This window comes from Suricata suricatta, chromosome 17 (assembly GCF_006229205.1).
Source record: "Suricata suricatta isolate VVHF042 chromosome 17, meerkat_22Aug2017_6uvM2_HiC, whole genome shotgun sequence".
In the NCBI taxonomy this organism is placed as follows: domain Eukaryota; kingdom Metazoa; phylum Chordata; class Mammalia; order Carnivora; family Herpestidae; genus Suricata; species Suricata suricatta.
In genome coordinates, this window is record NC_043716.1 from 16365445 (window position 1) to 16381020 (window position 15576).

The 15576-nt window shown below is 35.5% G+C and overlaps 1 protein-coding gene across 1 annotated transcript in view; it reads left to right on the plus strand.

Annotated features, from left to right (window-relative positions):
- Positions 1–15221, plus strand: part of NUFIP2 (nuclear FMR1 interacting protein 2) — a 22022-nt gene extending 6801 nt beyond the window's left edge. The window contains exons 3-5 of the mRNA XM_029926795.1: positions 1–383; positions 11934–11966; positions 13821–15221. The exon at positions 1–383 is cut by the window's left edge and continues 8 nt beyond it. Coding sequence (XP_029782655.1) covers positions 1–383; positions 11934–11966; positions 13821–13873 — 469 coding nt within the window. The 3' untranslated portion in view covers positions 13874–15221. The remainder of the gene's footprint in view (positions 384–11933; positions 11967–13820) is intronic.
- Positions 15222–15576: the final 355 nt, after the last annotated feature.

Genomic DNA, 15576 nt, shown 5'->3' on the forward strand with positions numbered 1-15576 from the left:
TCCTGCCACTTTGGTTTCACAGGGTGCTGAAATAATCCCCTCAGGAACTGAGCATCCTGTGTTTCCCAAGGCTTATGAGCTGGAAAAACGGACTAGTCCTCAAGTTCTAGGTAGCATTCTAAAATCTGGGACTACTAATGAGAGTGGAGCCTTATCCTTGGAACCCAGTCATATAGGTGACCTGCAAAAAGCAGACACCAGTTGTCAAGGTGCTTTAGTGTTTCTCTCAAAGGACTATGAGATAGAAAATCAAAATCCTCTGGCATCTCCTACGAACACTTTGTTAGGCTCCGCCAAAGAACAGAGATACCAGAGAGGCCTAGAAAGAAATGATAGCTGGGGTTCTTTTGACCTGAGGGCTGCTATTGTATATCACACTAAAGGTAACTCATTTGTTCCTATATGAAGATTCTTACTGTTAATTTTAATATACGTTTATGAGCTGTTGTATTAAGGGTGAATTTTGGAAAGTACTATGAGATTCTTCAAGACTTTTTGGAACTAAATTAAGAATAACCATGGATAAGTAGTTGATAAACTATTCAGGGTCTTTGGAAATAGTACTGTTTAGAAGGAATGTTTACTTTTTCAACTTAAAAGCATTTCTTTTCATATGTACAAGTACAGTTGACTTCCTTCCTGGTTCAAAGAATGAAGAGGGATGGGATGGTGCCTGAAGGGAGGACATTATATTTTCTCTTGTTCTTTTTAAAATGTTTCTTTGAACAAATGTTCCCTCTTTGCTTTTTATATCATACTTTATTAGTGAGCTCACTTGATGCTTCTAATTTGTATAAAATGAGTAGGAGCAGGGTTTTTGAGGAGTCCATAAAGATGAGTGTCAAATATTTTTTTCTGGGTGCTGAATGAGAACTAGAAAATAATTTAGACAACTGCAATGGCAAGGCCAATTAGCATTGTAGGAACCAGGCTCTTGGAGTCTGTACTTTTCATAGCCCCGAAGCCTATGTTAAAAAAGGAATCCGATATCTTTCTAGTTTCATGCAGAAACATTTTTTAGATTATGGTTTATTTGTGTTTTAAAGATTAGCTGTATGGTGTAGCTTATTTAAATCCCTACAGCAAATAATGAAGTTTAATGAATGATATTTACAATCTGTTTTTGAGAACACTTCCATCTCTCTCTCTCTCTTCCCCTAATAGAAATCTATACCCCCTGCATGCAGACACACACCTAATACATGCTACACATCCCCATTTTTAACAGTGGCTCATTTAGGCTGTGACTTAGAACTGCAGGGAAGGGGCAGCATATCAGCTAGTGGGGATGAGGTAATTCCCATATTTTCCCTGGAAGAATCTCTGCCTCAGAGATGAATAACAAAGCTATTTATGTGACTTTTAAGCAAATTACCTCCTCTGCATACCTTTCCTTATCTGCAAACTGGAAGACATTTAGTAAAATGAACAGATGTACTTTTTCTATTTTTCTTCCTCTAAAAAATGGGAGTAAGTAGTAGTATTGCCTTATGGCAGTTTAGGAGCAGAAATTTTGGCAGATGAAATTACCTGTCTTCCTTTTCTTCTCCAGCACTGCTGTTTGGAAGTGAATGAAGTAACCAGGAAATGGATGTTTTTAGGAAAGTTAAGGCAAAACAATTGCTTAGTTTCTTAAGACTCATTGTTAATTACAGTTAAATCCTACTGGGGGAGTTTGTGTGTTTGGTGTTATTTTCTGTGCCATCTGCCCTCCAGAGACCATTACTTGGGAAATCTTTACCTGCGTATTCTGTACTGGTGGTCCGAGGATAAACCTGAGAGGATATCTGGTTATGTTCTTCCACAACATGGAGAAAAGTCTGGGTCAGGTTCCCTTAAGTGGTTGCCTTGTGGTTTTATATAGATGTTTATTATGGAGAATTGCAGGCCTTTTAAAGTGAGGAACTAATTTCTGTTTATTTCTAGGTATTCTATATGCATTTTCCCTATAGATGGGCTAACTAGATGTGAAATTAATGGTATTTAGATAAGCTAAATACCCCTACATGGATGCAGTTATATTTAGTTTTGCTGGCATTACTGAAATACTTGCTTTAGTTAAGTGCCTCAATTTGAGTTTTATATTTGGATATTGAAGTTAAGTTGGTATTGATTGCCCATCCCCTCCACCCCCACCAATAGATAGTATTCAGTTCAGTTAGGTCCCAAAGTGGCAGGTTTTTTGAATTCCTGCCAAATGTGGATGGTTCATTAGGTCACTAATTTCTCTTTGAATTTGTTTTGAATCACAACCTTTTGAAGATCTGAAGATCTTTTTCCTAAGTGTAGGCTGGCTTATTATTTTTAAGTTGTTTTAAACTCTAAAGGAGGTAATAATCACTTGGGTTTATTGGAATATCCTTTAAAAGGACCACCTGTATTTTCTTGGTGCTTTAGTGTAGTCTTCTTTATATATTCAAAAGTAATCTCTTGGTTAAAGTTAGGCTTAGAAATGGAAGTTCTCTACATAGCTCACGTCTTTCAACAACTTTATTTGGAAATAATAGATAGGAGGGTGCTTTGTGTCAGTTCTGTAGGAATTTTTTAGATTAAACATTTGCAGCCTTAGAAGTACTGCAGATTTTTTAAAAAATCTGTTCCATATAATTGAGGATATGAAAAAAAGGTACAATGAGGCTTTATAAAAAAGGGATTGACGAGAATCCCTTTTGACATAGATTATGGTGTAAAGTTTTAAGAAACAAGAGGGGTACCATTACATAGCAGTATTAATATTTACTGGGAGATATAGGGCCTGTTTTCTTTCTTTCTCGAATGGCACCTAAGGCAAACTTTAAAGTGATACCTTTTCAAACTGATTTTGAAAAGAATTTATACTCTAAATTTTAAGTTCATTATAAAAAATTTATACTGTAAAGTGGAACATGTAATGAATCCCTTGGTACTCCTCATCCAGCCTAAACATTTAAATAGCATTGTCATTCTTGTTTCACCTATCTAACTTCACACTTTTTTTGGTGGGAGTTTCAAAAACAAATTCTAGTATCCTAACGTTTTGCTAGTATCCTAACGTTTTGCTAGTTGACACTTTAGTTATATTAGAGTGATGGCTTTTAATGCACATACCCAGGACATAACTGTTGGCTCCTTTAAAGCATTTACTTTCAAAGGCTTCTAACACTAGACCTTAACTTTTTGAGGTGAATCTTGATTTTGAAATAGTCATTTGAAGTCATTTGATTTGAAAAAGTCATTTGAAGCCAACTCTTTTGAAATAAGGTAGGCTGACATGAGTTGTGTATTTCTTCAAAGTGTTCATTTAAACCAAGTTGATTTATCATGCCTAACTAATAATGCACTGAAGATTATCAAGTATTCAAAAAGGATTCTATGTGTGTGTGTGTTACATCTTGTTATTTTGGAATTTTTGTTAAAAAAATAGTTTGAGGGTCGTCTGGGTGGCTCAGTTGGTTAAGTGTCTGTCTTAGTTTTGGCTCAGGTGATCTCAATTTTCCTGAGTTGGAGCCACGTGTTGAGCTCTGCCCTGTCAGTGCAGAGCCTGCTTGGGATTCTCTCTCTCCCTCTCTGCCCCTCCCCTGCTTGTGCTTGCTCTCTTTCTCTTAAATAAACAAACTTTTGTAAAAAATTTTAGTTTGATAGGTAAATTTTATCCAGCATGTAGAGATGCAAGGGAGATAAATACAGTAAGATATAATTCTTGATAGTTGAGTCAACATGAAAATTATCTAGTATAAAATATCCCTGAGGAAATGTTAAGCTACTGCATGAAATTTTTAAAATTTGTTTCTCTGTTACTTCCATAAGTTATTGGCATAAATGATAAATGATTTGATTCACTAGATTTGGCCACACCCTGGAATAAAAATGTATTTTAATTTTCTAGGTGGTTCTAATTGCCATCTAAGATTGGGAACTCCTAAGTCTAGAGAGCTTTCCTTAGCTTAATCCTTTTTTTCTTTTCTCTACCATAGCTGTGCAGTAATTGTGTGTGTGTGTGTGTATTTTCCTTTTCCTGATGATGTGCTTATCATAGGCAAAGTAGTTTGCTTAGTTAAGGAAGACTTTGACAGAGTGAATTTTTTTCTTTGAAGACGTTAATCAAGTAGAGGAGAAAATCGTATACAAGTTTATAAGGGAAGATTTTAAGTGTTATGTATATAAATAACCAGAAGTTTCAATGGAGGGAGAACTTCTAATGGAGTAAAGGTGGGAAGAGGAAGTGCAGGCTTGGTATATTTTCATAGACATAGCATCATTTGAACTGGGTTTTGATGGAATGAAATACAAAGAAGAGGAAGGTAAAGAATAGATAAGTTGGAGAACTTGAGTCAATGCAAATATTGGAAGGGATCTGCTTTGGATGTAGTGAGGAAATATAAAAGAGAAGGAAGGTAAGTTGCTGTCAGATCATCAGATTAGTCTGGAGGCAGTTGGGGTGGGGGAGACACTGAATATCAGAGCGATAGGCTGGTGAGATGAAATTAACTGAAACTGACAAGGCTGAGCTCTTAACACTGCTATTTCTAGTTCCTATGTACCTGAAAAAATCATTTGTCACTTTGAAGTCTGGGTTTCCTAATTTTATAAAATAAGTATATCAGTCTTTGTTTTTATTCTATCAGATTGTACTCCAATGTTTTAAAAATTGGATAGAGGGGCACCTGGGTGGCTCAGTCAGTTCAGTATCCGACTTGATCTCAGCTCAGGTCATGATCTCAAGGTTCACAAGTTTGAGCCCTGCATGAGAGTCCTCACTGAGCCTGCTTGGGATTCCGTCTCTCCCTCTCTCTGCCCCTCCCCTGCACACTCACTCCCTCTCTCTCAAATAAATAAACTTAAAAAAAATTTTTTTTAATAATAATTGAGTTAGTGTTAAGTGGTTAGTTGACTTGTAGATCTGCTTTCTCGTTAGTTAATGTGGCAGCAATTTGTTGGGTAGTTTGGAAGCCATTTTCCTGGTGAGCTGTCTTGGAATAGTTCAGGTAGAGAAATAAGAAAAGGTTTTCCCTTTTGTATTTGCAGTCATAAGTGAATGTATTATTTGTCTGGAAAAAAATTTGTTTTTTAAAAAAGGGTTTTATAGGATTATGAATGAACTGATAATAGTTTCTTATATCTACAGGGTGTGATTAGACAGGAGACAGGTTATGGTTAATCCATAAAAGGGAGAGGGGGATTGTATGTACAGTTTAGACTTTTGTTCAAAGAATCTGAATACCAAGTTTTCTCCTTTTAAAACAATGCTGAAGAAATATTTTCTCCTTTACTGCATTGCTTATGGCATCACAGCTGTCTTACACTCTTACTAACAGTTGCCTGCAGATTTGACTTTGGTTTCAGTCCTAGTTGAATTTCCTAGATTGGGGAAGGATCCTTTTTTTGCCCTCTCTCTAATATGGGACACACAGGAATGTTTGTAATGTTGTAAGTAGTTTAATTTGGTTGTGAGATCCTTTTTTTCCCCCCAATGACTTAACCATTTTAGCATCCATATATGATGCTTGATTTCAGTCATTAAGTCTGCTTTATGAGTGCAATAATAATGAATTTACTTTGGTATTAGTCTGAAAGGTAAGTTGTAAGGAATTTATAGAAGGTAAAATTTAACCCTCAGATTTTAGTAGCTTGCCTCCTGAAGGTGAGGGAAGTAACCATCCATGATATAAAAGCAGAAATTATCTATTAGTACCTTCGTAGTAGCAGTTTCATTCCAAGTGACTTGAATTTGATATTTTACCTTAAAAGTAAACTGAATTAGAATAAATATAGCAGTAGAAATGAACAAAAGCCCCCAAAACCCTCAAGCTCTAAGTTTCTAATGTATGTATTTAGAGGTGGTCAAGACAATTCTGTTAGTCTGGTTTGGTATAGCTCCAAATTGGGAATATAAGATTGAAATTGATGTGGTAAAGAGTTCATTAAGCATCTCCTGAAAGGCTGATGACTTCTAACTACTTTAGTCAAGTTTACTTGAAAATAAGCTTTTACTGGGATGCCTGGCTGGCTTAGTTGATAGAGCATGCAACTTTCAGTCAGTCCTTGGGGTCATGAGTTGGAGCCCCACCTTGGGGGTAGAAGTTACTTAATGTTTATTTTATTTGTAAAATTGTTTATTTTTGAGAGACAAAGTGCAAGCAGGGGAAGGAGACAGACCCTGATGGTGGACTCAAACTTGCAAACCGCGAGATCATGTCCATGAGTCGACAATTAAGTCACCTAGGTGCCCTTTATTATTTTTTTAAGCTTATTTATTTATTTTGAGAGAGCCATTGTGAGTTGGGAAGGGTCAGAGAGAGAAAAAAAATCCCAAGTAGGCTCTCTGCTGTCAATGCAGAGCCCAGTGCAAGGCTTGATCTCACAAACTGAGATCATGACCTGAGCTAGAATCAAGAGCTGGAGGCTCAACTGACTGAGCCACCCAGGCATCCTAAAATTTATTTTCTTTTTTATTTATTTTTTTTTGATGTTTTTATTTATTTTTGAGAGAGAGAGAGAGAGAGAGAGAGAGAGAGAGAGAGAGAGAGAGTATGAGCAGGGGAGGGGCAGAGAGAGAGGGAGACACAGAATCCAAAGCAGGCTCCAGGCTCTGAGCTAGCTGCACAGAGCCCAATGTGGGGCTCGAACTCACGTACCACAAGATCATGACCTGTGCTTTTTAAAAGTAAAAACAACAACAACAACAACAACAACAAAAACCCCTCAAGTTGGCTTTAATCCTCTTAGCTTGTCTTTTTCTTTGAAGAACTAAATACTGAATTTTTGGTTGGATCATATGAAATTAACTGTTTTTGTAGGTCAAAAAAGGTTGAATGTCAGTTTCAAATGGGCCTACCTAATACTACTTTGTTCTATTATTACTTCCTGATGACTGATTTACAAGTAGTATTTCATTCAAATCAATATTTACATAAGGCACCAAGCTCTGTGCAAAGCAATTGTGATAGATGATCTAAGGATTCGTGTCATTAAGGAATTCAGTCTAGTAGGGAAACATACATGGAAAGAAATATATTACTAGTGTGATTGTTCTGTAGAAAAAATATATAAAATACATTTGGAACATACAGAAACCCCTAAGGCAGGTGGTGGGGTCAGGGAAGGCTAGTCAAGCTAAGAAGTGGAAATTACGTACAAAGAAAGTCATACTATATTTTAAGTGGAGGAAATGGAATAGTAGTTGAAGATTGCCAGTCATTCAAATTGATTCAAGGAAAGTGAGTGGTGCAAGTTAAAAAATCTTTAGATTAGTCACCTAATTTATTTTTTGATGTATAGCTGTGTCTGATGCTAGAAATATACAAGACGAATAGATCAATTCTCCCTGTAGGCCATGAGAATCCACAGAAGTGTTTTGGTCACTTTCAGGTTTGTATTTTTAGAGGAAGAGAATGTTAGCCTTGGTGTAGAACATGGAAAGTGAGGCCCAATTAAGGGTGAGAGAGGCCTGTTAAAAGATTACACTCGAAAAATGTTCTGTAAGATACCACTGCTTGAACCAGGCAGTGACATCTGGCTAGAGGAAAAGAGGGGGACTTGAAAGTTAAAAGTGTCTTTGAGTAAGAATTGCAGTAGTTGAACACTCCCTCCCTTATTTCTCTAATTTGCATTTCCTTAACAATCCACTTTCTTGCTTTGTACATCTTCAGCATAACCTTCCTCATATCATTCTCTTTTCCTCAAGGGTTTGTTCTTTTGGTCCTCTTTTCTTGCTACTCAAACTCCTGGGTAATCTCATCCAGTTCTTTTGCTGTGTGAAGTTTGAAAATTCAATTGCCTTTACTCTGAGTTCAGACCATATATTCAACATCACCACTCCCAATTCTTTGTTATAAAACGGAATTCCAAACCCTGATTGTTAGGTTATATGGATCCTGTCTCTAACATATCCATTGTTTCCTTTCCATCTCTAATACAGCTGTCCTAATTTCTTCACTTTTGCAGTAACATTTACTGGGCTCTTTTTCTGTACAGTAGTCCCACCTTACCCGTGGTTTTGCTTTCCGCGGTTTCAGTTGTCCACGGTCAACTGTGGTCTGGAAGCAGATGATCCTTCTGAATCGTCAGAAGGTCAGTAGTAGACTAATACTACATCACAGTGCCTATTGTCCTTCATCTCATCATGTAGGCATTTTTTCATCTCACATCATCACAAGAAGGATGTAAGTACAGTGCAGTTAAAATGTTTGAGAGAGCCCACATTCAACTTTTTTTATAGTGTATTGTTATAATGGTTTATAGTTAATCTCTTGCTGTGCCTAATTTATAAATTAAACTATCATAGGCATGTGGCATGTATGAGTAGGAGAAAACTTAGTGTATATAGGGTTTGACACTATTTGCGGTTTTAGGCATCCACGGAGGGGGGAGGGTCTTGGAATGTATCTCCTGCAGATAAGGGGGAGGACTTCTGTATTGTCATTTCATCCATACTATTTAGTTACCACAATCATTACTAATATTTAGTACAATAATCTTAGAAGTCAGATATCTTCAGTGACTTCCCTTCACCTGTATGATTAAACAGTAAATTTTCCTTCATTTGTGCCTTTGTGCTGTACCCTGAACAGCAGAATAGCATTTATCTGTGTGTAAATCTTTCATTCTTAGTGACTTTTAGCTCTATTTCTGAATAGTATTCTTTTTCTAAATCGTTTTGTCTTAGTGACTCCAGTGACCACCAAAGCATAGATCAGTAACCTTTTTATGTGAATGATCAGATAGTAAATATTTTAGGCTTTGGAGCCATGGGGTCTCTCCTTGGAATTCTGGTTACTTGATTCTGCCTTGTACACAAAAACAGTTACAGGTAATATATAAAATGGATGTGGCTGTCTTCCATAAAACTGGATTTGCAAAAACAGGATTCAGTTTTGCTGACACCCTGCTTTAGCACACCTCATATTTAATATCACCAAGCTTTGTCCATGCTGATGCTTCTACCTAGGAAAGTTGTATATTCTGCGAAGCTCACAGCGGCAGAGCCTATCTGTTTTTGCATCTGTATTCCTAGCCCCTAAATAGTACTTTTAAATCCACTTAGAATTGAGGATTTTTAGGTTATTGGACATTTACAGTAAGGAGCTCTGTAGAAACTAATATGCTTTAGAAAGTTGAATGTTAAATTTTCTTCAATAACTATTTGCATAATTGGGTACTGGGATCCAACTCTAACAAAAACTGGGAAGTGGGGGACAGTATTAAAAGTAGAAAGATTAATTACTGTGTTATGATTTTGTATAGTTGGATGTGCCTTATTCTTTAACTTCTGTTGGGGTAATTAAAACAATTACACAGAGTAACTTGTTTATATTTAGAGTCTGCATTAAGACTTGTAATTTAAAAGAAGGCAAAATGTAATTTACTTTTCTATATATTCTCTTATTAGCTTCTTGTTAGCCTTATTAGAGTTAAGCATAGCAAGTAAACATGCAAATAGTATTTGATTTATTTCCCCTTTTTTCTGATATTCGATTGAGTTTTATGGAAACTTGTAATTTTGATCAAGGAAATCAAGTTGCTACTTGTTATAGAAGTATTTTTAATATTAAATAACTAGAAGGGAAATTGCATTCATTTTTCAGTTCAGCACTTGAACTGAAGCTAGGTTGGCCTGTGGCTAATTTTCTTACCTAGGTCATCTGTCCCTTTCCTCTCCTCAAAAGGCATAATCAAATTCACTACTCCAGAGCCCTTTTTTGAAGGTAATAAAACTTTCTTACCAGAAATCATTTAAAATCTATATATTTAAAACCTAAAGTTGAATTTTCTAGTTTGAGCTAAGGAAATGTCTTCAATCCAATTAAGAAATTGGTGATTGCAAGTAGTTAATTTTTGTTTTTACTCTAACATTTATGTGTTTGCCTTTAAACTAGTATAGTTGTTACTGTGGCTTTAGAGTGTTGCCCCCCCCCCCCCAAACAGATGGGAGGGAAAGGGGCAGGTTGAGGTTTGTGGTAGGGAAGAGAAAAGGATATGTTACTGCATAGTGGGCCAAAATGAAAGTTTGTGTTCTTCTAAACATACAACTAAATATACATTTATTTTTACATTAAGCAAACTTAATAATGAGCATCAAGTAACTGATGCATACAGAACTCAGAAATCTATTTGTTACAAAATGTGAGATTTCTGTACTTTCATTAAAAAAATGCTTGTGTTGAATTATTCATTTTTTTGAAGTCAGGTTAACCAAAGAAGAGCTATCTTTGCACTTTAACGCCATTCTGAGGTACAGAAATATGTAGGATTACGGCTCTAATGACTATTCCTAATTGTCTGAAACCAATAGAATTAAAGTGATAGATATGAGTGCCAGGACTAGAATAACCTTTTCTGATTTATATTCTTTTTTCCTGATTAGATTGATCCCAATTCTCTCTCCTTAGACCTAGGAGACTTTCTTGCCCATCTTTGGATGGGCCTCTGCCCAGCAATTTAAAGCTCATAGCACATCCATCCATCCAAGTTCTTGGACCAAGTGACAACTAGTGAATTATTTCCCAGTTTTTGTTTTTATCAGGCACTTATTGTGATACTTTGAATGCAGTTTTATCTGGATAATTACTTTGATTATCTTGAATAATTAACCTATTTTTCCAAACATCCAAATCTGATAAATTTACAAAACTTAGCAGTGTTTTAGTAGTGAATTGGATGGGGGTTGAGGCGGGTAGGGAGAGTGTGATTCTACCATTCTTTGCCTCCAGCCATAAACATAAAACAAAAATGTAATTTTAGGTTTATATACTTTTAGCCCTGGGAAGGGATTATATTGTACCTTAACTGTAACCTAAGATAGTCTAGATATATCCTATCTTAATGAGCTTCAGTTTTTTTTCTTTCACTATAATTGGTCACTGATAAATTACGTAGAATACACAGAATCCATAGTAATAGAGAATAAAATCACTTTTTTGTCTTTTTAAAATAGTAGTTGTATGGCTATGGGAAGAGCATTTATTCTTAGTCATAGGTATAGTTCATTCTTACTACTAAATTGTCTTTGTTTACATTGTAAATCTCGTAATAGAGTATTTCCTTTCCAGGTCCAATTCTTAGGTACTTGTGGTATAATAATCATCTACTGTCTTAAGCATCAAACCTTCAAATAAGCCATCTGAAGCTTTCTGATATGCTTTCAGATACAGTTTTTCTTGGTTTTCTCTATAGGTCACTCTAGTTTGGTCATGTATGTATTTTCTTTGTTGTAAGATATCAAGGTAATCACCAAATAAGAGTAGGTGTAGGGGCGCCTGGGTGGCGCAGTCAATTGAGCTTCTGACTCTAGGTTTCATCTCAGGTCGTGATCTCAGGGTTCATGAGTTTGAGCGCCGTGTTGGGCTCTGTGCGGACAGTGCGGAGCATGATTGTGATTCTTTCTCCTCTCTCTCTCCCCTGTTGGTGCTTTCTCAAAATAAATAAATGTAAAAAAAATTTATAAAGAAGAATAGGTATGTTTTAAAAAACAGAACCAGTAGCCTATAGCAAAGACCTAACTAAAATTTTAATAAGGCATTTTAAGCATTACAGTCAATTAAATTTGAATGCTTCATTCAGAAGACTTGGTTACCTCATTCGGTTATGATAGGTTGCCAGAATACTTTGTGTTTTTAATAATAATGAGCTATTGTAAGAAATATTTTATCTATAGAATGCTTCTGCATATCTTTGCTATTTATGTAGACAGAATTGCTCTCTTGGTAGTTTGATTTCAAATAATTATCAACTGTCTATAATCAACACTTAAGGCAATCTGAAGGACCCATCTTGAGAATTATAAGAAAATAAGAATGTGTCTAAATTTAGCAGAACTGTGCAATTTTAACCCTACCTCTATGCTGGCAATAACCAGTCTAGATTTTTTAGGTTTAAAGTGAAAAACCCAGCTTTAAACTTTGCTTTATAAAACTTATTGTATAAGATAATCTATTGCTTTTTTTTTTTCTTTGCAGAAATGGAATCTGTTTGGAATTTGCAGAAGCAAGGTAAGAATACTTAGGTTACCTAAAATGTTAGTAGTAATGACTAATTGAGTTATGTTTGGGTTGGAATAACATGAATAGCAACCTACCAAGTGAATAGGCTTTGTATTTTGAATTATTTCTATCCAGGGAAACATTGTACATGAAAAGAATATATGAAAATACTGTTTACCTGTAGGTGAAGAAATTATATTTTCCCCCCTCTGTGAAAGTAAGACTGAACATAAATATTTTTAATCTAGGAAACCAACATGAATAAGTGTTTCCACTTTATAGCCAGTCTTTATCTATTTTGTGTTGTAGCCCAAGAACTGAATCATGGCTTAGAAATACATTAGCTGTTTTAGAAACCTTATTTGGGCTGTATATTCTCTGAAATAATAGATGGTTAAAAATCTTAAAAATAGCAAATTAGCTTCCTTTATAAACCTCAAGTTTATATGATCCACATCTGGATTTTTTGGAAGTTTCAAAAAATTTTAATTGCTTATCCTAATTACTATGTGCTTTACCGAATATATTAAGATGTGGTAGCTTTGGAATACCTGAAATAAAGTAAGTTTTAATCTGGAGAACTAGTTGCTAATAGATTGGGGCTTTCAGAACCCTGTAGCTGAAATGCATCCTATTTCCCATCTACTTTGCTAGTTAATACAAATGAGAGATGTTACTATGTAAGCTAGAAAGTGGCAAGATTAAATGTAGGTTTCCCTGATTTCCCCTAGCATTGCTCCTCCTTCCATCTCTTGTACTTAGGCTAGGTCTTTTGTCTAACCCAGCTGTGGCCTGAATATAACTAGCAAGCTCTTAAATTATTTTGAGTTGCTTTCTGTGTGCTTTCTTCTAACAAATGAAAAAAGGTAGACGTAGAAAATAGTCGGCAAAAGTAGACTGTACCTACCTATACTACCTATACTGGCTGTAAAATGGCTATTAAATATTAAGAATGCACATTATATTCATGGCAGGATGCTAGAGGATGGCTGTTGCAGTCCTAGAAAGGACATTGTATTATCTCTGCACTAAATTAGATTGACTCATAAGCTGAGGTGAGCTTGAGATCTTCAGTATTCTTTTTAGGTCTTTATACTTTTATGTTGGGTGGCAAGTTTTGTTTGTTTCCTAATTTTTATTAAAAGTATGTGTACTTTTAAAAGTTTATATGATAGGTAGAAGTGGTGTGCAGTAGAATCATTGCCTGTCCAGAAGATGGTGTAGCATACAGCTAAGTAAATGGAATTCAGAAGAATACTGGAATTCTTTTTGCCTAGACATATTCTCACTATTTTATACTTTGAATCCAGGTGATCACAGGCTTTTGCTACTGCTGAGAGTAGAGACTTGGTTGTTCTATGTCAAATTTAGAGGTTTTTGTTAGTTTTTGCCAAGTTTAACCTGAAGTTTTTGGTGCTAGATACCAACTGTAACAGTTCCTTACTAGACAGTCCACACTGGTTAAAATAAATTTTGACTTTATTTTGCTGAGAAGAACAAAAATAAATAAATTCAAGTGTTTTATTTTATTGACAATTGAGGCTTTTTTTTCTTCTTTTTTCAAATATACTTCTTTTATAATTGAGAGAAACACATTAGAACTCATTCCCTCTCTAATCTGTAGGAGTTGAAGCCCTCACTGGTTAGAGGGCTGTGCTGGATATGCCAAACTATTGGGTTGTGATCAGACATGTGTTACTACAAAGAAGTGGTCTTTAAATTGTGTTTTCATAAAAAAAAAAAAAAAAAAAAAAAAAAAAGAGGCAACTAAAATGATGGCTATTTGGAATTTGTTGTGGAACATGGGCATTTTGGGATTCCTGACCTTATGTTTATGTATTTATTTTTTAACCTTCCTTCCAGATCCCAAAAGGATAATCACTTACAATGAAGCCATGGATAGTCCAGATCAATGAAGGACCAGACTGCCTATTTGTAACCTTTCTGCAGCATTAGAGCCACCGTTCATGGGGGACACAAGGCTTTTATGCTCCTAGATCTTCAACGCAGCAGAGGAACCATAAGTAGAATCACAGGATAATATATACAAATATATATATATACATATATATATATAGTTATTTAAAAAAAAAAAGGCAACTGAAAGTAATTAGACTTCTTAAGGAATCAAAATTTATTTCAAGAGACTACACATGGTTATTTAATCTCCGGTACTGAATAGTTTTTTTTTCTCTTTTGTTAGTTTTTGTTTTTAAGTGTGAATGCAAGTGATTAATGAATACAGACTTACTACCAAGCGTGGTTCTAAAGTTCCTGCTGTCATCAACTTGGGCAACAAATGACCCACTGGAAAGGCAAATCCACTTAAAAGATCTCTGTATCTTGTTCTGTGACTAAAGTGATACACTAATCACGGGGAACCCAGAATGATTCAACTTTTCCCCCACTCCTCCCTTGATCTTTTGGTTATACTTTGAGCCCTGCGAGAATGCTGGATAAATGCCTTGAAGTTTGCAGGGGTGTATTTTTTTTTTTTAAGCGAATATGATTTGCATGTCTTGCCAGGAGTTAAGCAGCCTCTGTGGGGTGTTGGGGAAATTTTTCTTTCTTTTATTTTTTGTGGGGTGGGGGTAGGGGAGGGCATTGAAGTTCTATTAATTCTGGAATAGTTGGTGGTACATAGTTCACTTGGCTTCGGTTACATATTGGACTTTAACAAGTGAAGAATCCATGAGTGTCATTTAAAGAAAAGTTACAGAACAAACAATTGGCTTTAGATATTATGCAAAAATATTCCTTTGCCCATATTTTAATGTAATTGTATAAGTGGGAGCAAAAGCATAACTCTGCTTTTCAACTGTAGGTGCTCCAGACTTGCTCTCTGTCACTAACACTAAATGTGCTGTTTTCCTGGTTTTTCATTGAACATCTAAAGAGAAACTTCTGTACCTTTCTGAAAATTCTCTTTTAATTTCTCAGAAATATCTAAAAGGGGAAGAAAAAATTCCATGAAAACTTTTCATGTTTTTAGTCAGTGAAGAGGTGATAAACCCTGCCTATAGAAGGTGTGTTTCCATGCAAACTATACTTCTGAGCTTATTAGCTTCTAATTATATCTTATTAAATATATTTTATTACTAGAGCAAAATGGGTTTTTTAAGGAAAATGTGAAATTCTGGAAATTTTCTTTTGGGCAGAGAAGAGCATTAGCCCTGTCTTATCATCACATTGCCATCCTGTTGCACTGCAGCTTGTATATAGCATGCTAAAATAAATTTTTTTGTGTGTGTGTGCAGAAACTAAGGGTCCAATTTAAGATTGGGTGATGTTAGTGGCATAAAAACAAGTTCTCTGGCCTGACATAGCATCTCTCTCACACACACACACACACACACACACACACACACACACACACAAATTAGTATATCCATGTATGTCAAATACAGGTTTAAAATAGCAGGGCATTTATATAGTCTTCTAATAAAAGTAGACTGGATCCCCTGGGGTGTTTGGGGGAGAAGGTAACTACTTTTGCTCAAACCTTTTGCTTATGAAGTGTCCAGTTTTGAGCGACTGTAGTATGGATGAGTTTTCTTGTTTTGTTGATTATTTGAGACTTTTAACAAGTAGTTTGTGAAAGAAGCTTGTTGGGCTCAAT